Source organism: Girardinichthys multiradiatus, chromosome 6, assembly GCF_021462225.1.
Source record: "Girardinichthys multiradiatus isolate DD_20200921_A chromosome 6, DD_fGirMul_XY1, whole genome shotgun sequence".
Classification (NCBI taxonomy): domain Eukaryota; kingdom Metazoa; phylum Chordata; class Actinopteri; order Cyprinodontiformes; family Goodeidae; genus Girardinichthys; species Girardinichthys multiradiatus.
Window position 1 is genome coordinate 1233778 of NC_061799.1, and position 21530 is coordinate 1255307.

Genomic DNA, 21530 nt, shown 5'->3' on the forward strand with positions numbered 1-21530 from the left:
TTGTACAACATTTGTCTCTAATGTTACCACAAGTTTGACATATAAAATTGGTCATTGTGTTTTTCTATTTCTCTTCGTAAAGTGGAGATAGCCATGTCATTTTCAGCCCTCAGTGCTGCAATATCCCCTTGCAGGATATTGCAAATGTCTGTCTTTATTTGCTTCAGCTCGGCATTCAGAAAAATTATTGCCATCAGTACCTCTTGGCTGCCATGGGTAGGCTCCTCACGTGCAGTGTTAGCCCCCGGATTAGCGTAGTCATAATTCCCAGAGGCTTCACTGTTGCCCATCGCTTCAGGTGCCATTAGCTTTGCATTTGCCTTTTTTTAATGACATTTCTTGACAAAAACAGTATCCTCCACAACCACCAGGAGTCAAAGTATTATTCCTTTGTAGAGACTATCCCACTTTGATGATTATCATAACTTTAGCAAAATAGCTATAGGAGCCCCTGATGAAAAAAACAGAAAAAACATGGGCCAGTCAAAGTAAAACCTACACAGAAAAAACATGGGCCAGTCAAAGTAAAACCTACACAGAAAAAATATGGGCCAGTCAAAGTAAAACCTACTCAGAACTGGATAACTATTGGTCTTGGCCATTTTAAAAGATTACAGGAAAGTTTGTCTGCTTGAAATGAAATGATAGCTGAATGTGTGATGGAAATTTTAGAAAGTGCCTTTTGTGTTAATTGAGGTGACACCCTGCCTGGGCTAAACTGAAAGTGTTTTACTTTCCTTCCTGCCGCTAATTTGCAAGCGAAACAAATAGTGCTACAAAAAGCAATTATGATCCAGGTGTACAATGCAACATTTGGCATCCAATGCTTTTAATCAAACAACACTGAGGCATCTAAGATTTTGCTCTTAAATGAATACAGTACATCTATGCTTGATAGTTCATTAGCCTTCTAAACATTGCTTGAGAGGGCAATGATTATCAAAGCATTATTCATTAAACTGGCCATTGTTTTCTTTTTCTAAACATTTTGAGGTAGTTTAGTTGATGCACAGTTTATGTTCTTTTTTAACATTCATAGGAATCCAAAGTTCAATTCAATTCAGTTTTATTTATATAGCACCAATTCACAACACATGTCGTCTCAAGGCACTGCACAAAGGGTTTGGAATGGTGTAGGGTTGTTGGGCAGGTTAGATTAAACTACTGAGTGTTAATGTTTAGCCATTTTAAAATGGGCTATGTGTAGGGGTACTAAGTAAAATAATAAACTGATAAGAATTGTCCATGTAGAGCCCACTGGTGGCCATTGTTATACTAAAAACCACAAGGATTGGGGGTTCCACTTTCTGTCAGACTGATTATAACCACTGGAAAAGAGAAGGGTTCATACAGGTATAATGTTAATTGATGTAGCTTCTTTAGCGGTTTCATCTAGGAAAAAAAAACAGATAAACTGAGCCAGTTTTCAAGTTTAGAGTTTGAGAGAGAGCACATACAGTTAGTCACAGTAAAAGGTCAGTCAGTTGCTTTGTCTATGAGAAAATAGGGATAAACACTGAAAGACAGGGCCACGTGTATCATTGGAAGAAGGTGAGCATTAAGTTGTTGGCAGCAGAAGCTTGGACGATGTCCCCCTCCAGGAAGGTGTCACAGGTATACACAGAGTCAGGCCAGGTGTAGCTTCTAGGAAGAGAAAAGAGAGAGAACAAAGTTAAAAGCTTAAATAACAGCAAATAATGCAAAGAGAGTAGTATGCGAATGTAGCAGAGAAAGTAAAAGTGGTCATTATGTCCTCCAGCAGCCTAAGCCTATAGCAGCATAACTACACAGATAGCTCAGGATAACCTAAGCCACTCTAACTATGAGCTTTATCAAAAAGGAAAGTTTTAAGCCTAGCCTTAAAAGTAGACAGGGTTTCTGCCTCACGGACTAAAACTGGGAGCTGGTTCCACAGGAGAGGAGCCTGATAACTAAAGGATCTGCCTCCCATTCTACTTCTAGACTCTAGGAACCACCAGTAAACCTGCAGTATGAGAACGAAGTGCTCTGTTAGGAATATATGGACCAATCAGATCTCTGATGTATGATGGAGCTAGATCATTAAGGGCTTTATATGTGAGGAGGATAATTTTAAATTCTATTCTGGATTTAACAGGGAGCCAATGAAGGGAAGCTAAAATAGGAGAAATATGATCTCTCTTTTTAATTTTCATCAGAACTCTTGCTGCAGCATTTTGAATCAGCTGAAGGCTTTTAACTGCATTTTGTGGACATCCTGATAGTAAAGAATTACAATAGTCCAGCCTTGAAGTAACAAATGCATGGACTAGATTGCTGATGCTATGAAGGCTTGGTAAGGCGTATTTGTCACTTCATGTTTTCACTGTTGCACTCGGTGGATTGTTTGGTGTGTGAAGGCTCTCTCGTTTGATCTGATTTCTCTCTAATGTGATATCTCTCACTTGTTCTAATACATAAGCATGTTAAAACACATACTGTCTGTTGCTGCATTTAACGTTTGGGGACTCTCCGTGTCTTACATGATTTTTCTCGTAGTGGTAAGGGGTCGCTAGCTTAGCGTTAGCTTTAGCTCCACCATGGCTACCCGATCTGCTGTTTCTCTCTCTGAGTCTCCCCCTCTCTCCTGCCCTCTGTGTCAGATCTTCAGTTACTCCTCTGCCTCCTTTAGTGATAATGGGACGTGTAATAAATGTAGCATTTTTGTAGCTTTGGAGGCGAGATTAAAAAACAATGTAAAAGGAGGAAATCATGAAAATCTTATAAAAATAAACAACTCAGACTGAAAAGAAAAAAAAAAAACAATTAAATGTGGCTTACTGAACATAAGATCTCACTCTTCAAAGACTTTGCTAGTTAGTGACCTGATTTGTGACAATCAGATTGATTTATTTTGCCTCACAGAAACCTGGCTGCAGCAAGAGGATGATGTTACTATAAATGAGTCAACTCCTACTAATTATTTAAATTTTCACATTCCTCGAAATACTGGGCGAGGAGGAGTAGCAACCATCTTTCAGTCAGATTTATTGATTAGTCCCAGACCAATCAATAGCTACAACTCTTTTGAATATTTAATCCTTAGTTTTCCTCATCCAAATTGCAAAGCACTAAAACCACTTCTGTTAGTCGTTTTATACCGTCTACCAGGCCCTTACTCTCAATTTTTAGATCAGTTTCAGACCTTTTAACTGATTTAGTGTTAAATACAGATAAGGTTATTATAGTGGGGGATTTTAACATTCATGTTGACATTGAAAGAGTTAGCCTAAATATAGCCTTTAATGCTATCTTAGACCCAATTGGTTTTGCTCAAAACATTAACAAACCTACCCACCTTTGTCTTCATTCTCTGGACCTTATGCTGACATATGGTATTCAGTGTAGAGACATAACAATATTTTCTCATAACCCTGTCCTGTCTAACCATTTTTTAGGCACATAAAGACAGTAACAACGTCGGCCTTCTTTCACCTAAAGAACATCTCCAGGATTAAAGGACTAATGTCTCAGCAGGACCTTGAAAAACTAATTCATGCATTCATCTTTAGTAGAATTGATTACTGCAACGGTGTCTTCACAGGTCTGCCTAAAAAGTTGATCAGACAGCTGCAGTTGATCCAGAACGCTGCTGTCCGCGTCCTGACTAGAACTAAGAAAGTGGAGCACATCAGCCCGGTTCTAAAGTCCCTACACTGGCTGCCTGTAGCACAGAGAATAGACTTTAAAATACGTTTTGTCATATGTTGAGATTTTTGTTGTGGACCAAAGTGCAGATGCAGGCGAGGAGTCGGCATGGCGAGGCAGATTGATGATTTATTTAAATCAAAACAAAGGCTAAACTCACAGGTAGGCAGGCAGGATGAAAACAGAGAGTTTAGGAGTCCAGGTCTAACAGAGCACAAGAAACAAAGGGAACTTGGCACAGGGAAGGTGACGCAACAAACCAGCCTTGAACACAAGAACCAAACTAACTAATATACTGAACGAAAACAAAGGCGGGTAATCAAGAAGCAGGGAACAGGTGTGGCAAGGAGGCAGAAGGGACAGGTGGAAACAATAAACAATAAAGAGAAACAAAGACGTAAGCAGAACAATATACCGTATTTTCCGCACTATAAGGCGCACTTAAAAACCTTTAATTTTTTCAAAAAATGACAGTGCGCCTTGTAATCCGGAGCGCCTTATATATGGATCAATTGGTTAATTGGTTGATCCATACTGGTTGTACACGGCGCTCTGTCAAAATGTTTCAGTACGACTGGTAAACTACAAAGCCGCACCGCTTGCAGCATTACGGCTACCGTAGTCAGGGGTGTCGCCGAAGTAATAGCGGTAAACACCTGTACTGTGCTTACTCCTAGTCCAACACCACTTGTGTGTGTATAACGTTTGAATGTACTGTTGCAGGAATTGCCTGAACTATATGTGATTAGAAGCTCAGTGTGTGGGGTGTATGTTTCGTGTGTGTGTATGGAAGATGTTGACATTACTCCTCCGGACAGAGGTGGCGCTGCGTGCTGCCGTAGCTGAGAATCAAGAGTGAAGGAGTGACGTCGGTATTATTGTGTGTGTGGGGTGGGTAGAGACGGCGACCGGAGCAGCGGTGTATGAGTCTGTAAGCCCTGTGTTTTTACGTGCTGCAAAGTCATTAAAAAGAACCCCGAATCTCGTCCACAACTCAGTGTTTTGATGCTGTTTCTTCATGCTCAACTCAGCAACGTATGAGTGAGGGAGTTAACCCCGAGGAAACTAGTAACTTCGGCCCTGGAGAAAGCGTCTCCCCTGTGTCATCAGACTACGGTCAGGGGACAGAAACAGGAAAGGTTAATAGTACTAACGTTTGATTTAGTGCATCAAACTGTTTCTTTTACGTGTTTACTGAATCAGGGAAAAGTTCCCTTTCACGTTTTAACTAACGTTTGATTTCAACTTCAACTTCATAGACTCCAATGCATTCCTAACGTGCGGTTGGCTCTATTCAATAGAATTCTATGTAGAGGAGACCTTACCATGAGAGTGAATGGAGTTATCAGAACGCTGGTTTGTAGTGTATTAATAAAGTTTGACTGACTGACTTATCTGACTGTTTTGTTGACATTCTCTTTAGCACAGCTCCATCTAGTGGATGCATAACGCAACCCCAGTCAAACGTTTGACTGCAGTAGCTTCTATTCTATGCGCCTTATAATCCGGTGCGCCCTATATATGAAAAAAGTTCTAAAATAGGCCATTCATTGAAGGTGCGCCTTATAATCCGGTGCGCCTTATAGTGCGGAAAATACAGTACTAAGATAAAATAACCAAAACATAAAAAATCTAGAATAACCAAGAGGTAAAGGAAACAGAGGAACTGGAAAGAACAGAAGAATAACAAGAACCTAAGGCCTAAGCAAAAGGAAACCATAAAGAAACCCTGACTACAAGTAAACAAACAAACACTGAAAGAACAAACTGAGAATGAAGCAGAGGACTAGAATAAAAGTAAACAATAACTCAAGCTGACCTAACAGGAAGCAGAACTGGAACACGAGAAACTAAACATAAAGAACTAAGCTACACAGAACAGAATAAAACACAGAAAGGGAATAACAACAAGGAGGAACGGAAAACATAGACTACAAAAACAAGAAGAGTGCAAGGTGAAAAAAAAAAACCAAACCATAAATAAACACAGAGATACTAAAAGAGGAGCTAAAGAATCCAGGAGAACAAAGAACCATAATATAGAGACTAATCATAATAATAGAACCATACAAAGTAATAAGGAAACAACCATAAGAAAACTTAATGAGGGAGGAAAACAACAACACACCAGGAGGCGGTAGAGGGAGCAAAACAAACTAATAAACATAATAGAAACGTCTAGACAAAATAAACCATCACAAGAAACCATAAAACAAAGTCCAAAATGTCACACCGTGACACTTTTGTTAGTCTATAAATCACTGAATGGCTTAGCACCAAAATACATTACAGACTTGTTGTCAGTGTATCAACCACCCAGACCTCTCAGGTCTTCTGGCTCAAATCTACTCTGCGGAACCAGAACCAAACATGGAGAAACAGCTTTAGTTCTTATGCTCCACTAATCTGGAATAAACTCCCAGAAAACTGTAAAAGCACCGAAAGCCTAAGTTGCTTTAAATCAAGATTAAAAACTTATTTGTTTAGAGTGGCCTTTGACTGGGTCATCTAAACATTATTAGTTACGTTTCAGTCCAATTTTCCTTTCATTTTCTTATCCATCATTCTATTCTCTTTATTTTATTTTTTATTTTTTTAAATTTCCTCTGTTGTTTGATTATCTGTATCATTGTAATGTTTTTCCTTATGCACAGCACCTTGAACGCCTTATTGCTGAGAAGCGCTATATAAATAAACTTTACTTGACTTTAATAACCTTTGAGTTTAATTTAACCGAGTACGCCACACCTGAAAGAAAATTTCATTATAGTAGATCATTATCAGAAAATGCTGTAACAACCTCTAAAGAATCTGTTCCACTTTTGATTTCCTCATCATCACAGAAAAACACAGTGGAGGGCAATAATTTTGTTTCTTTCCCTTCACAAATGGATTCTCTTGTTCATAGTGTTACTTCATCATTGCGTGGTGCATTACACAATGCAGCCTCCTTGAAAAAGAAGGTAATTATTCATATGAGGTTGGCTCCCTGGTTTAATTCAGAGCTGCGTACTTTAAAGCACAATGTTAGAAAATGTGAGAGAAAATGGCACTCTACACACCTAGAGGATTCCTACTTAATCTGGAAAAATAGTCTACTGTTGTATAAAAAGACACTTCACCAAGTCAGAACAGCTTATTTCTCATTATTAATAGAAGAGAACAAGAATAATCCTAGGTTTCTCTTTAGTACAGTTGCTAATCTTGCACAGTCATAGCTCTGTTGAGCCATCCATTCCCTTAGCTCTCAGCAGTCATGACTTTATGGGATTTTTCAAAAATAAAATTGATTCTATAAAAAATAAAATCTTTTACATACTCCCGAAGATGATTACTTCATCCTCAGCAAGTGAGACAACATTGGAAGTAACTGTAGAACCTGATCTGTATTTGGACTGTTTTGATCCTGCGGAGCTTCCTGAGTTATCAGAAATATTAGCTTCATCTAAACCTTCAACTTGTATGTTAGACCCAATCCTGACCAAATTATTTAAGGAAGTGTTCCCTCTGATTACCAGCCCCATTTTAGATATGATTAATCTATCCTTAGTAAATGGATTTGTACCACAGGCTTTTAAGGTAGCTGTAATTAAACCTTTACTTAAGAAACCTTCGCTTGATCGAGATGACTTACAAAATTACAGACCTATATCCAATCTTCCATTCTTATCTAAAATTCTTGAGAAAATAGTTGCTAATCAAATGTGTGAACATTTATACAGCAATGACCTGTTTGAAGAGTTTCAGTCAGGTTTCAGAGCTCATCATAGCACTGAAACAGCTCTGCTGAAAGTCACTAATGATATTCTTATGGCCTCAGATAATGGACTTGTGTCTGTTGTGGTTCTGTTATATCTCAGTGCTCCATTTGATACAGTCGATCATAATATTCTCTTAGAAAGGCTAAAATATGCTGTAGGGATCAGGGGAACAGCGCTAGGCAGGTTTAAATCTTATCTGTCTGACAGATTCCAGTAAAGTCATACAACATTACCATTCAGTGTGGTTTATGTTTGAGAACCAAGGCTTATATTTAGGAAGTTAGTCTTGGAACTAACTTAGGCAATAATTGGTATACCTTCAAACAATGCAAGATCAGATAAAACATTATTTCAATAAAATAATCTTTTAAAGAATTGCTGGATAAGACAAACCTTGGTCATCCCACCTGGATGACTAATTCTCTATGGTGTTTAATTAGCTGCCTTTATTTAGTGCAATATTATTTAAGGAAATATTATTTTGAATAAAAACCAAACCTTTCTGGGTAAATGGTAAATGGCCTGTACTTGTATGGAGCTTTGTCAAGTCCCCAAAGCGCTTCACACTGCATTCAGTCATCCACCCATTCATACACACATTCACACACTGACAGTGGTAAGCTACATTAGCCACATCTGCCCTGGGGTACACTGACAGAAGTAAATAAGTCTCAGTGGTGTTTAATTAGCTATCAAATTTAGTAAAATAATATTAGGGGAAATAATATTTTCCTAGATTGGAAACTAACAACCTTTCTGGATAAATGATTCTTCATAGGCTCATAAGATGGCGGTCATAAGTTACATGTTACCTTAGCCGTTAGCGGTTGAAGCTAAGAAAAGAAGCTTATAGCTTTTTACCATTCCTTTAAAGTCAAACATATACCTTTAAAATACCATCAATAAAAGGATCAAAATGCATAAGCGTTGACGGCATGTTGTGGTCTATCTGTGTTTAAAAACCACCCTTTTAATAAAGTTGGGAAAAGTGACCTCGGGTCAAAGGTTCCAGCTCTGACTCGTACTCTTCCTGGGCTGTGGAGTAGGTTAGTGTGATTTTGAAAGGTGTAGAAAAGTTCATACTGGGGTCACATGGGGTCGCTCTTGACACAAATGGCAGTGTGAAAAGTTTATGTGAGTGTGCTTTTATACATTTTATGTTCTATTTTCAATGTAAAGAGGTCTTCTTTATAAATAATATCAGCTAACAAATTTAAGTTCTACTCGTGGAATCATAATTGTAAGGTGTTGGGTTACTAAATTGAGTGCTTGTGATCATCACACTGGGGTTTTCTCTTGTCTTTATTTTGTTTTTTCTATTTCCAGCTGTTTTTCTTGCTGGGATTGCTTGTAGTTTGTTTTTGTGTGTATTTGGTTTATGTGTTTGTTGGGTTGTTTATTTCCACATCAGACCACTCTGCCAGATGTATGTATATGTTTATTATGCCCCAAGTTTAATATCAACATCAAATTATGACTAATAAGATGGATCTGGAAATAGCCAGCTGGAATGTTAAAGGACTGAATAATGTCACTAAGAAGGTTTTAACCTATTTAAAGTCGTCCTAAAATAACTTTTATTCAAAAAACACATATGTGCAAGTTAGAATCCCTAAAACTTAAATGCCCCTGGGTGGTGAAGGTTTTCTCTAGCCCTGAAACAGGTAAAAGCAGAGAGGTGTCAATTTTAGTTCATAAGGCATTGAACTTCAATGAGACAAAAGTAATGGTGGACCAAGAGGGTAGATACCTTTTGGTTCATGGACAGATGCTAGACACACCAGTGATTTTGTGCAATGTTTATGCTCCCAATGCAGACAGACCTGATTTTTTTTCATAATTTATCAAAGGTTCTGTTTGTTTTAAAAAGGACACAAATAATAGTGGGTGGGGACTTCAACCAAATACTGGACCGAGATCTCGATTGATTGTGCTTCGAAGATGCTGCACAGAGAGCAAGTCTGCAGTTGCCATAAGGCAGTTGGCTTCTGACTTGGGCCTGCAGGATATTTGGCAGATAATGCATCCAGACAGCAGGGAATATTCCTTTTTATCCTCTCCCCATAATGTTTATACTAGAATTGACTACTTTCTTGTATCAGAAGCATTAATGAATAATTCTGTAGACTCAAGTATTGGTAACATAATAATCTCGAATGATGCACATATTTTTCTTTGCCTGAAAAACATCTCACAGACCTCTAAAAGCCGTAGATGGCGCTTGAATGTGTCCTTGCTTCGGGACACAACATTTGTTAAAAGGATTAGGGATAAAATAAAAATTTTTAAGCAGTCAAATAATCCAGAGGACACTACATTCACTATTTGGTGGGATGCTATGAAAGCATATTCGAGAGGGAGGATTATCTCTTTTTTTTCAACTTTTAAGAAGAAGGCTGCCAATACAAGTACCAGTGCGCTGGAGACTGAGCTAAGAAAATTAGAGACCTTGCATTCTCACATTAAGGACATGTCTGTATTAAATTAAATTATCACAGTTAAATATAGGTTAAACACACTGTATAATAAAAAGGCAGAATGCGTCTATTTCGCTTAAATCAGACATACTGGGAAATGGGTGAGAAGCCAGGCCAGCTTTTAGCATATTGTCTCAAACAGTTAAACAGTAGGAATCATATTCCAGGTATACAAAAATCTGAGGACACCATTTTAACTTAATCTAGGAAGATAAATGATGGATTTCAAGCTTTCTACAATAACCTTTATTCTTCAGAAAGTGATTTAGATGAACAAAAATTTGAAACATTTTTCACTGATCTAAATTTGCCACAAATTTCTGTTTGATCGTGAGGAAATCTCTATTTAGATATGCCACTAAATAAGGCTCTGGGATTAGATGGGCTACCGCTGGATTTATAGAGCATTTGAAGATGTGTTGAGCCCCTTATTGCTTGAGGTTAATAGTAATGCGTTCGAGGCGGGTTCCCTACCTCAGTCAATGCACTCTGCTCTGACTGATAAGTCCATCTCCCATTTTGTCATAGGAAGGGAAATTGATTTGTCTATATTAGACAGTGTCCTGTATATTTTAGACTGTAATTTGAGGGGATTGAGTTTTTCTCATTGTCTAATGCATCACGCAATGATGAAGAAACACTATGAACAAAATAATCAATTTGTGAAGGCGCAGAAACAGAATTATTGCCCTCCACTGTGCTTTTCAGTGATAATGAGGAAATTAAAAGTGGAACAGATTCTTTAAAGGTTGTTACAACATCGCCTGATAATGATCTACTATAATGAAATTTTCTTTCAGGTGTGGAGTACTCGGTTAAATTAAACTCAACGGTTATTAAGAAATGGTCAGACAGGACAGGGTTATGAGATAATATTGTTATGTCTTTACACTCAGTGTCATATGTCAGCACAAGGTCCAGAGAATGAAGACAAAGGTGGGTAGGTTTGTTAATGTTTTGAGCAAAGCCAATCAGTCTAAGATAGCATTAAACGCTATATTTAGGCTATCACTTTCAGCGTCTACATGAATGTTAAAATCCCCCACTATAATAACTTTATCTGTATTTAACACTAAATCAGATAAAAGGTCTGAAAACTGATCTAAAAATTGAGAGTAAGGGCCTGGTGGACGGTACAAAACAACAAACAGAAGAGGTTTTAGTGCTTTGCAATTTGGATGAGGAAAACTAAGGATTAAATATTCAAAAGAGTTGTAGCTATTGATTGGTCTGGGACTAATCAATAAATCTGACTGAAAGATGGTTGCTACTCCTCCTCCTCGTCCAGTCTTTCGAGGAATGTGAAAATTTAAATAATTACTAGGAGTTGACTCATTTATAGTAACATAATCCTCTTGCTGCAGCCAGGTTTCTGTGAGGCAAAGTAAATCAATCTGATTGTCACAAATCAGGTCACAAACTAGCAATGTCTTTGAAGAGAGAGATCTTATGTTCAGTAAGCCACATTTAATTGTTTTATTTTTCTTTTCGGTCTGAGTTGTGTTTATTTTTATTAGATTTTCCTGACTTCCTCGTTTTAGATGATTTGTTAATCTATTTATTTTTGGCCGTGGGCGAGACACTGTCTTAATAGGGTAATAGGTGGGTAGCAGTACAGAAGCTGCAGAGAGGAGTGTTAAACTACAACCCTGCTTCCTGGTCTGAACCCTGGGTTGTCAGAGTTTTGGAGAACTAATAAATTCGGCCAGATTCCTAGAAAGAAGAGCAGCTCCATCCAAAGTGGGTATCTAACCAGTGTTACATGTTTTAGATTAACCTGCTGTTGCTTCTGATAAAGCCACGGAGTGATCTCCCTGTCCCTGAACAACTGATCATTGACAAAGTTTATCTACAGCCACTGTACCTCTGGTGCCTTCGGTGAAATATTTCTTCCTGATTGGGAATAAAACTCGACTCCAATCAAGGATGTCCTTTGGGAACTGGTCATTAACGCTGAAGTTCGTTCCCGCAGCTCTCTGCCCCAACTTCTGACCTGCTCTTTTTGCTTATAATGCTTGCTACAATTGTCCGAGGTCGGTTGTGATCAGCTTCTTACCTCCGAGCCGGTGAACACGGAAAGTGATGTTTTTTACCTTGTCACTTGGGAATTTCAGCTGATGTTGGGGAATTTTGATGACTGTGAATTCAGCATCCTCCTCTGTACGTTCTGGTATGCCAGAGAAGACAAGGGTGTACTGCATGCCTGTATGTCCAGGATGGTCTCCTTCATCTTTTTATTTTCTACGGACAGCTGCGTCATTCCATAGGTAAGTGTTTTCATGCCATCCCACAGCATTTGTTTCTCAGCTGTGACAGATGCAAATTGTTCCTGGCTAAACTCCAGAGACTCCCTCAGAGGTTGAAATTCCCTGTGGAGAACTTCCACCATGGCAAGACGAGCATCCAGACTTGTTAGCTTCTTGTCCATAGAGTCCAGGACATCGGCGTAGCTTTTCTCTGGAGAGATAGTGGAGGTGCTGGCTTAGCACTCTGAACGGGTGCGTTTTGATGTTGGTGTGGCCATGGGTGGACATTTTTGTGGCTTGCCCATTACAATGTTATCAAAACATTTGTGTCATGGTAGCTTTAACTGACTTGGTCCACATGCAGATAACACTCACGAGACAGAAAAAGGTTAGACAGTTTATTTTCCTTAAACAGAGACGTCTGGGAACAGATCCGGAACTGGAAACACACCAGCTGTATGGAGAGAGAGAACAGGTAAGTGGATGAATGGTACTGAGATGAATTTAGAAATCTGAAGATATTGCTTGCTTACAGAATGGAGCTGGAGGAAGTCGCCAGAGAGGGGAGACGATGTGGAGCCTGGGAGGTTGGTGGATGTTTGTTTGTTCAGGTAGGACTTGAAGTCCTCAGATGAAAGACTTGGATGAACACAAGTTTGGATTAGTAAGCTTAGTAAGCTTAGTAAGCGAGGAAGCTTGGAATCAGAGGTACTTGGATCTTGTTAGAGAAACGACACCAAGACTGGAGCCAGGATCAGGAAGACCTGAGAAGGAGTACACAACAACGTAAATTCTTGGAAACACTAAGAGTCGAAAAGCAAGCTTAACTTGTCCAGTTAGTTACCGCTATTGGCAAACACTCAGGCGATATAGGGCTGACTGCTCTCCTTTTAAACCTCAGGACTTGATTGATGACAAGCGACACCTGCCGCACACCTCCACAAGGAGCTCAGGCGCCATCTATTGACTGAGCTCAGTAAGCAGCAGGCAACAAGTTTCCCAGACCCCAACAATTTGTCCACGTAGCTCTCCAGGCTGTCCAAGGTTTTTTTGTCCAGTTTGTTTTATTGGGAAAATATGAGACAGTGGTTAGTATTTTACACGTTTTTATGTTCGGCTTGAATTTATTGGCTTGTTTTACCTGAGTTTTGTTGTGTTTCTTTACCAGTATAACGCCATATTACTTATGCACAACTCTCGCGAGATCTCAGCCGCTCATCATGCCCTCCCTCTACATTGTTTAAACAGTGGACATTTTGGTGGTCCTCAAGTAGTCTTAAACACTTAGGTATACAAATAACCTCTGATTATAACAATATGCTTAGAGCAAACATTGGGCCAGTACTTGGAAAAATAAAAATAGATTTTGGTAGATGGTCCAGGATACGTCTCTCACTATGGGGTAAAATATCCTGATATCTAATATCCCTTAAATATTCAGGATTCTTATTTTAAAGAACTAGATGGTTTAATTTGACATTTTCTGTGGGGCAATTCACTGCACTGCCTGAGTCTTAAGAAGCTTCAAACATGTGTAAAGAATGGGGGGTTCTCTCTACCTAACTTTAAATGGTATTACTGGGCAATGAATGTAAAGCAGCTGAAAGCATGGTTGCCTAGTACATCAGATAAACCTACCGGGTTGCAAATAGAGACAGAGGCGAATAACATCTCTCCTTGGCTAAGGTTGTTTGGTCCCAGCCATTGACTTAACCTCACTGGAATTACATTTGCAAAATTAATATGCCGTTAAATACACAGGGCAGGTCGCTGGGACTTTATTAAATCACCTTTGGCACCTTTGTGGAATAATAAAAAATCTAGAATGGAGGGACAGTGGTTGACTGGGTACAGTGGCTGGTATCTTTCTTATATCTCACTTATTCGATGGTGAAACCAAACACTCTCTTAGCTTTGATCAGATTGTTGAAATATATAATCTACCACATAACCAATTCTGAATGCATGTCCAGTTGTGCAGTTCTTTATCTAAATGGCTAGGCAGCCCTTTCAGTTGTCCCACGGGTAGTCCTGTAGAAGCACTGCTATCCCTCTTTCTAAAGCAAAAACATATTGGGCAGATGACCTGGCATATGGCATATCTTCAGATGAATGGGAATCATGTCTCTCTAATATTGATACCATGTATAAAGAAATAAGCAGCAGGTTTATTCAATTAAGGTTAGTACACAGATGGCATCGAACACCACAACAACTACAGAAATGGAATTTAATGCCTATGGATACTTGCTGCGATGTGTTGGTCAAGGTGCCTCAATTCTACTTATTCTGTGGAGCTGCCCAGTGCTTCAGGACAGGTGGAAAAACATTTCTGAGATTATTTTTAGTATTCTGATTAGGAGATTTCACATTTCACCCAAACTGTCTTTACTCTGATCAAATGGAGATGGACTATTTTGGCTCTTACCACAGCTAAACGGATTCTTTTGAGACACTGGCAGCAAAAACACCCCTCCTTATAAGGAGTGGTTGTTGAGAATGGGTGAATTGGCATCTTATGAGAAAGTGTCTTTTGGACTATTGGATAAACTTCATCAATATCATTGTATTTGGTCTCCCTGTACCAGTTGGCTCTCTGTCACATAATGTGCAGATGTGTGTAGGTTTGTACTTGTAGAGTGGCCAGTGTGGTGTTTAGTGTGTGAGATACAGTATTATTACAAAACGCTAAGTAATTAACACCCATTTGAATCTCATCATCATCATCATATTGTAAATGTTATAACTTTGTTCAAAAAAAGTTTAATAATAATAAAAAACTGTTAAAAAAAAAAAAAAAAAAAAAAAGAAAAGTTCATACTGGTACAGTTCAGTCCAAATTCATCCATGTTCATCCATAGCTGGAGTCCCAACATACTTCATCTATAAGTGTTGTGGCTCCAGATTACTGTACAATTGAACACACCAGTACTTATAAAAGTCCACTATCTCAGTGTCTGTTCCCTGGATGTTCAACGACATCATTGTGGCAGATCTACACCTGCAGAAATTCATTACCAGCTCCTTATTTTTCCCCACAGTGATCTGGAGTTGGTTCCGCTTACACAAATCAACAAAATCCTTTGTCCAATTTCTGCACTCTGAGTCGTCATCACCTGTCATAAGGCCAACTTTAATCAACTCAGTTAAATTAGGTGCCTCTTGTTGCCATAATGTTCTTAAGTAACCTTGAGCAAACCTTTTGTGGTGCATCAGAATGAAACTTCTTACACCTTTCCAGTTTTGTTCTGAGTATGCAAATAACCTTTTAATTACTTTATATTAAATGATAAAACCAAAAGTTAAAATTATCAAATTATTTTCCACCTTTAGATAAATAATCATAAGTTGGGTTTGTTCTCATCATTGTTGGGAAAGAAAACCTGATAGCATCTTAACATTTAGATCTAGCAGTACACAGATTCTAAACTAAAATAAAGAAATAATTAAGTAAAAAAGGTTTAACAAAAACAACATTTTAACCACGTGTTTATATGACTTCATGATAGCTGACTTTACTCAGATTTATTCTCTTTTGGATATGGGTTTAACAACTAATGTGTCATCTAAACTTCCCCGTATGACTGTCCAGACAGAGACGTCATGTATAAGAAGTGTGTGGAGAGTACAAGGTTCAGGACTCACTCTTTGTATGTATGTTCTAGAGGATAATAGGTATCTAGGTATCTCTTTTGCCCAAAGAGAGGGATGTTACATGTTACACTGGTAGGCTATACAGGTCCTTCTCAAAATATTAGCATATTGTGATAAAGTTAATTATTTTCCATAATGTCATGATGAAAATTTAACATTCATATATTTTAAATTCATTGCACACTAACTGAAATATTTCAGGTCTTTTATTGTCTTAATACGGATGATTTTGGCATACAGCTCATGAAAACCCAAAATTCCTATCTCACAAAATTAGCATATCATTAAAAGGGTCTCTAAACGAGCTATGAACCTAATCATCTGAATCAACGAGTTAACTCTAAACACCTGCAAAAGATTCCTGAGGCCTTTAAAACTCCCAGCCTGGTTCATCACTCAAAACCCCAATCATGGGTAAGACTGCCGACCTGACTGCTGTCCAGAAGGCCACTATTGACACCCTCAAGCAAGAGGGTAAGACACAGAAAGACATTTCTGAATGAATAGGCTGTTCCCAGAGTGCTGTATCAAGGCACCTCAGTGGGAAGTCTGTGGGAAGGAAAAAGTGTGGCAGAAAACGCTGCACAACGAGAAGAGGTGACCGGACCTTGAGGAAGATTGTGGAGAAGGGCCGATTCCAGACCTTGGGGGACCTGCGGAAGCAGTGGACTGAGTCTGGAGTAGAAACATCCAGAGCCACCGTGCACAGGTGTGTGCAGGAAATGGGCTACAGGTGCCGCATTCCCCAGGTCAAGCCATTTTTGAACCAGAAACAGCGGCAGAAGCGCCTGACCTGGGCTACAGAGAAGCAGCACTGGACTGTTGCTCAGTGGTCCAAAGTACTTTTTTCGGATGAAAGCAAATTCTGCATGTCATTCGGAAATCAAGGTGCCAGAGTCTGGAGGAAGACTGGGGAGAAGGAAATGCCAAAATGCCAGAAGTCCAGTGTCAAGTACCCACAGTCAGTGATGGTCTGGGGTGCCGTGTCAGCTGCTGGTGTTGGTCCACTGTGTTTTATCAAGGGCAGGGTCAATGCAGCTAGCTATCAGGAGATTTTGGAGCACTTCATGCTTCCATCTGCTGAAAAGCTTTATGGAGATGAAGATTTCATTTTTCAGCACGACCTGGCACCTGCTCACAGTGCCAAAACCACTGGTAAATGGTTTACTGACCATGGTATCACTGTGCTCAATTGGCCTGCCAACTCTCCTGACCTGAACCCCATAGAGAATCTGTGGGATATTGTGAAGAGAACGTTGAGAGACTCAAGACCCAACACTCTGGATGAGCTAAAGGCCGCTATCGAAGCATCCTGGGCCTCCATAAGACCTCAGCAGTGCCACAGGCTGATTGCCTCCATGCCACGCCGCATTGAAGCAGTCATTTCTGCCAAAGGATTCCCGACCAAGTATTGAGTGCATAACTGTACATGATTATTTGAAGGTTGACGTTTTTTGTATTAAAAACACTTTTTTTTTTATTGGTCGGATGAAATATGCTAATTTTGTGAGATAGGAATTTTGGGTTTTCATGAGCTGTATGCCAAAATCATCCGTATTAAGACAATAAAAGACTTGAAATATTTCAGTTAGTGTGCAATGAATCTAAAATATCTGAATGTTAAATTTTCATCATTACATTATGGAAAATAATGAACTTTATCACAATATCCTAATATTTTGAGAAGGACCTGTAATTGATCATATTAAAAGACACTTTTTTGGTGGAACATGTGAACTAGTTCTAAAGTGGGACCCAGTGATGTTTGTAATAATTCAACATTATACTGCCAAGCTGGAGAGCAGTGAAGAGAATATACACACAATATTTTTGCTATCACTCTTCATCTCTTTTTTGACTTGGCGTATGGATGTCAAACAAACCTTTAAAGTCATTTACTATTAAATGAACTCAAACTTTTTTTTTTCTAGGTTGAAAAATAGATTTTATTCTCAATGAGGTTTTATTGAGGGTTTGATCTGGGTCAGGCTGCACACTTCTCAGTTGTCAAGGCTACCAGAGCTCACGCTGTGTGTTTCATACAAAGGAACCACTGAGTGGAAGAACAGCTTGTTTAAACTTCCAGATTATAGTGATTTTGTGTATGGTACATGTCATTCCAATGTAAATACTCACACTGTTTTGTCATCTCAGTTCTCTTCCGACTTAAAGATTCAGAAAACTCAGTTTCACAATAATGAATGTTTTGAATTAGTCAGAAGACATTCATGTTCTTCAACACCGGCTTCTGGGAAGGAATTCTGACTGAGCCTCTAAGTGCATGCAAACATGTGGAAAGTATCAGCAGGCGGAACCCTGAATGCTCCCCTAGCTCCACCCCAATGCAGCTCCCACGCTCTCTGCCCTGCTACACAGAAACAGCTCACAGTCTGAGCAGCTGATAGCCAGCGAAGCTTCTTTTCAGGTCAGGTAGTTTGCAAAGGACCACAGATTGTGTTGGAAAGGACTCTAGTGCCTTAACATGCACTCAGTTAAAGTTCTGTTGTATATAGGAGCATTTGTGACTGCTTGGAGCATAACCACAGGTAAGTCATGTAATTATTGTTTTTTTTGTGTCCCAGTACAATGCATTTCCACCAGCCTCACTGTAGTATCTCTCTCAAAACTCCACACAGAGTACTGAGATGGCACTGCAATGGTTATGCTTTACTTTTGTTGGATATCAAGCCTTTTCCCAGTATAACTTGTCTAGAAGCCTGTCAGAGAAAAGGTAAATTTCTGTTTTATGTAACACTGACATTTTTTAAAATACTATAGGTAGATGATACTCGTTTTGGAAATTGTCTGAAGGTTTGCTGACTAATCTAACCAAATATTAGATTATTCATAGTTTGGAATCCAATGTATCCCTCTGAAGAAACAATCTTTTCTAGAAATCCACTCAGTCTGTGCTCTCATGATTTAATTCCTCTTCAGAAACTGTTAACCCATGCTCCTGAGGGAGATCATTTAGCCATTTTCAGTCTAAAGGCCTTTCTGTCATTCAGCATATCCCATTTAGAGAGTAAAAACTTCAAGTTTACTTTGCCTGTTTAAAGAATACAGAGGAACTTCAAATTTTCAACATTCCAGCTCCTTTTGGAAACTAACAGGTGGTAACTTGCTTGTTTTTGAGATACCTTATCAATGCCAGCATGCCGATTTCTGTCATTCAAGAAACCATTTTATTGATTCACATGAGGAGAATGTAGATATGGATAAAAGCTTTACTTTTAGCAGAAATGAAATGCTAAGCAGGATGTTACAGATTAGTTGTTTACTGATAAAATCCATGTCAGCGTAAAGATTATGATTGTGTGGATTGCATTATTAACACATAACATTGTCCAAATTACCACTAATGTTTACCATGAGGAAAAGTTTGAAAAGAATCTGAGACACACAGAGGAAACCATTTAATTGCACAGATACGTTTATTTATTATTTAGGGGGAGCTGTGGATCAGTGGGATATGCAGTGTTCTGGCAGCAGGAATCTTGTCGGTTTGATTCCAGCTTCCCAGGCCATTTGTGGAAGTGTCTCTGGGCCAGACACTGAAATCCCAGGTTGCCTACTGATCTGCATACAGGGTGAATGTGGCTCACATTTAAGCACTTTAATCACCAGAAAATGCAACAAATTATGAAAAAGCTTACAACAAAAGCAGCACTATTGCAATTTAGTGTAAAAAATAAGGTAACTTGAAACAAACAGATGTGTGGATTTTGGCAGGAAAATGCTATTTGTAGAATAACTCTGAGAATAAGCCGGGGTCCCACCCTGGAGCCAGGCCTGGGGTCGGGACTCGTCGGAGAGCGCCTGGTGGCCGGGTTGCTCCTCGCGGGACCCGGCCGGGCCAAGCCCGAACGAGAGACGCGAGGCCATCCTCCAGTGGGCCCACCACCTGCAGGGGGAACCGTGAGGGACCGGTGCAAAGAGGATTGGGTGGCGGACGAAGGTGGAGACCTCAACGGCCCGATCCCCGGATGCTTAGGCTGGCTCTAGGGACGTGGAATGTCACCTCGCTGTGGGGGAAGGAGTCTGAGCTTGTGCGGGAGGTCGAGAGATATCGACTAGAAATAGTCGGGCTCGCCTCCACGCACAGCGTGGGCTCTGGAACCCATCTCCTTGAGAGGGGTTGGACTCTCTTCTACTCTGGAGTGGCCCACGGGGAGAGGCGGCGGGCTGGTGTGGGTTTGCTTGTTGCCCCCCAGCTCAGCCGTCTCGTGTTGGGGTTTACCCCAGTGGATGAGAGGGTTGTATCCCTGCGCCTTCGGGTTGGGGAGAGGTCTCTGACTATCATTTCAGCCTACGGGCCGAGTGGTAGTGCAGAGTACCCTGCCTTCTTGGCGTCCCTGTCGGGGGTGCTGGATAGTGCCCCTCCCGGGGACTCCATTATTCTGCTGGGGGACTTCAACGCCCACGTGGGGAACGACAGTGACACCTGGAGAGGCGTGATCGGGAGGAATGGCCTCCCCGATCTGAATCCGAGTGGTGTTTTGTTATTGGACTTCTGCGCTAGTCACGGATTGTCCATAACGAACACCATGTTCAAACATAAGGGTGTCCATCAGTGCACTTGGCACCAGGACACCCTAGGCAGGAGGTCGATGATCGACTTTGTTGTCGTATCATCAGACCTTCGGCCGCATGTTTTGGACACTCGGGTGAAGAGAGGGGCTGAGCTGTCCACTGATCATCACCTGGTGGTGAGTTGGATCCGCTGGAGGAGGAGAAAGCCGGACAGACTCGGCAGGCCCAAGCGCATAGTGAGGGTCTGCTGGGAACGCCTGGCGGAGCCCTCGGCCAGGGATGTATTCAACTCCCACCTCCGGGAGAGCTTCGACCAGATCCCGGGGGATGTTGGAGACATAGACTCAGAGTGGACCATGTTCTCTGCATCTATTGTCGATGCTGCTGCCCATAGCTGCGGCCGTAAGGTCTGCGGTGCCTGTCGTGGCGGCAATCCCAGAACCCGGTGGTGGACACCGGCAGTAAGGGATGCTGTTAAGCTGAAGAAGGAGTCCTATCGGCTGTGGTTGGCTTGTGGGACTCCTGAGGCGGCTGACGGGTACCGTGAGGCCAAGCGTGCTGCGGCCCGGGCTGTGGCAGAGGCAAAAACTCGGGCCTGGGAAGAGTTCGGTGAGGCCATGGAGAAGGACTACCGGTTGGCCTCGAAGCGATTCTGGCAAACCGTCCGACGCCTCAGGAGGGGGAAGCAGTGCTCTGCCAACACTGTTTATAGTGGGGGCGGGAGACTGCTGACCTCGACTGAGGACATTATCGGGCGGTGGAAGGAGTACTTCGAGGATCTCCTCAATCCTGCCATCACGCATTCCGTGGTGGAAACAGAGGCTGGGGACTCGGGGTTGGACTCTTTCATCACCCAGGCTGAAGTCACCGAGGTGGTTAAAAAGCTCCGCGGTGGCAAGGCTTCGGGGGTGGATGAGATCCGCCCTGAGTACCTCAAGTCTCTGGATGTTGTAGGGCTGTCATGGTTGACACGCCTCTTCAACATTGCGTGGCGGTCGGGGACAGTGCCTCTGGACTGGCAGACTGGGGTGGTGGTCCCCCTTTATAAGAAGGGGGACCGGAGGGTGTGTTCCAACTACAGGGGGATCACACTCCTCAGCCTCCCTGGTAAGGCCTACGCCAGGGTATTGGAGAGGAGAGTCCGACCGATAGTCGAACCTCGGCTTCAGGAGGAACAGTGTGGTTTTCGTCCC

At 40.9% G+C, this 21530-nt stretch overlaps 1 protein-coding gene and 1 long non-coding RNA gene across 2 annotated transcripts in view; one reads left to right on the forward strand and one right to left on the reverse strand.

Annotated features, from left to right (window-relative positions):
- Positions 1 to 1227: 1227 nt before the first annotated feature.
- Positions 1228 to 12897, reverse strand: LOC124870540. Its single transcript, XR_007038800.1, has 3 exons — positions 12684 to 12897; positions 11998 to 12604; positions 1228 to 1644 (listed from the first exon to the last, which is right to left on the reverse strand). It is a non-coding gene; the product is annotated as an uncharacterized LOC124870540 (long non-coding RNA).
- Positions 12898 to 18189: 5292 nt separating this feature from the next.
- The window catches only part of LOC124870260 (tissue factor-like), a 64584-nt gene continuing 61243 nt past the window's right edge, over positions 18190 to 21530 (forward strand). Inside the window, exon 1 of the mRNA XM_047368837.1 lies at positions 18190 to 18350. Coding sequence (XP_047224793.1) covers positions 18287 to 18350 — 64 coding nt within the window. The 5' untranslated portion in view covers positions 18190 to 18286. The remainder of the gene's footprint in view (positions 18351 to 21530) is intronic.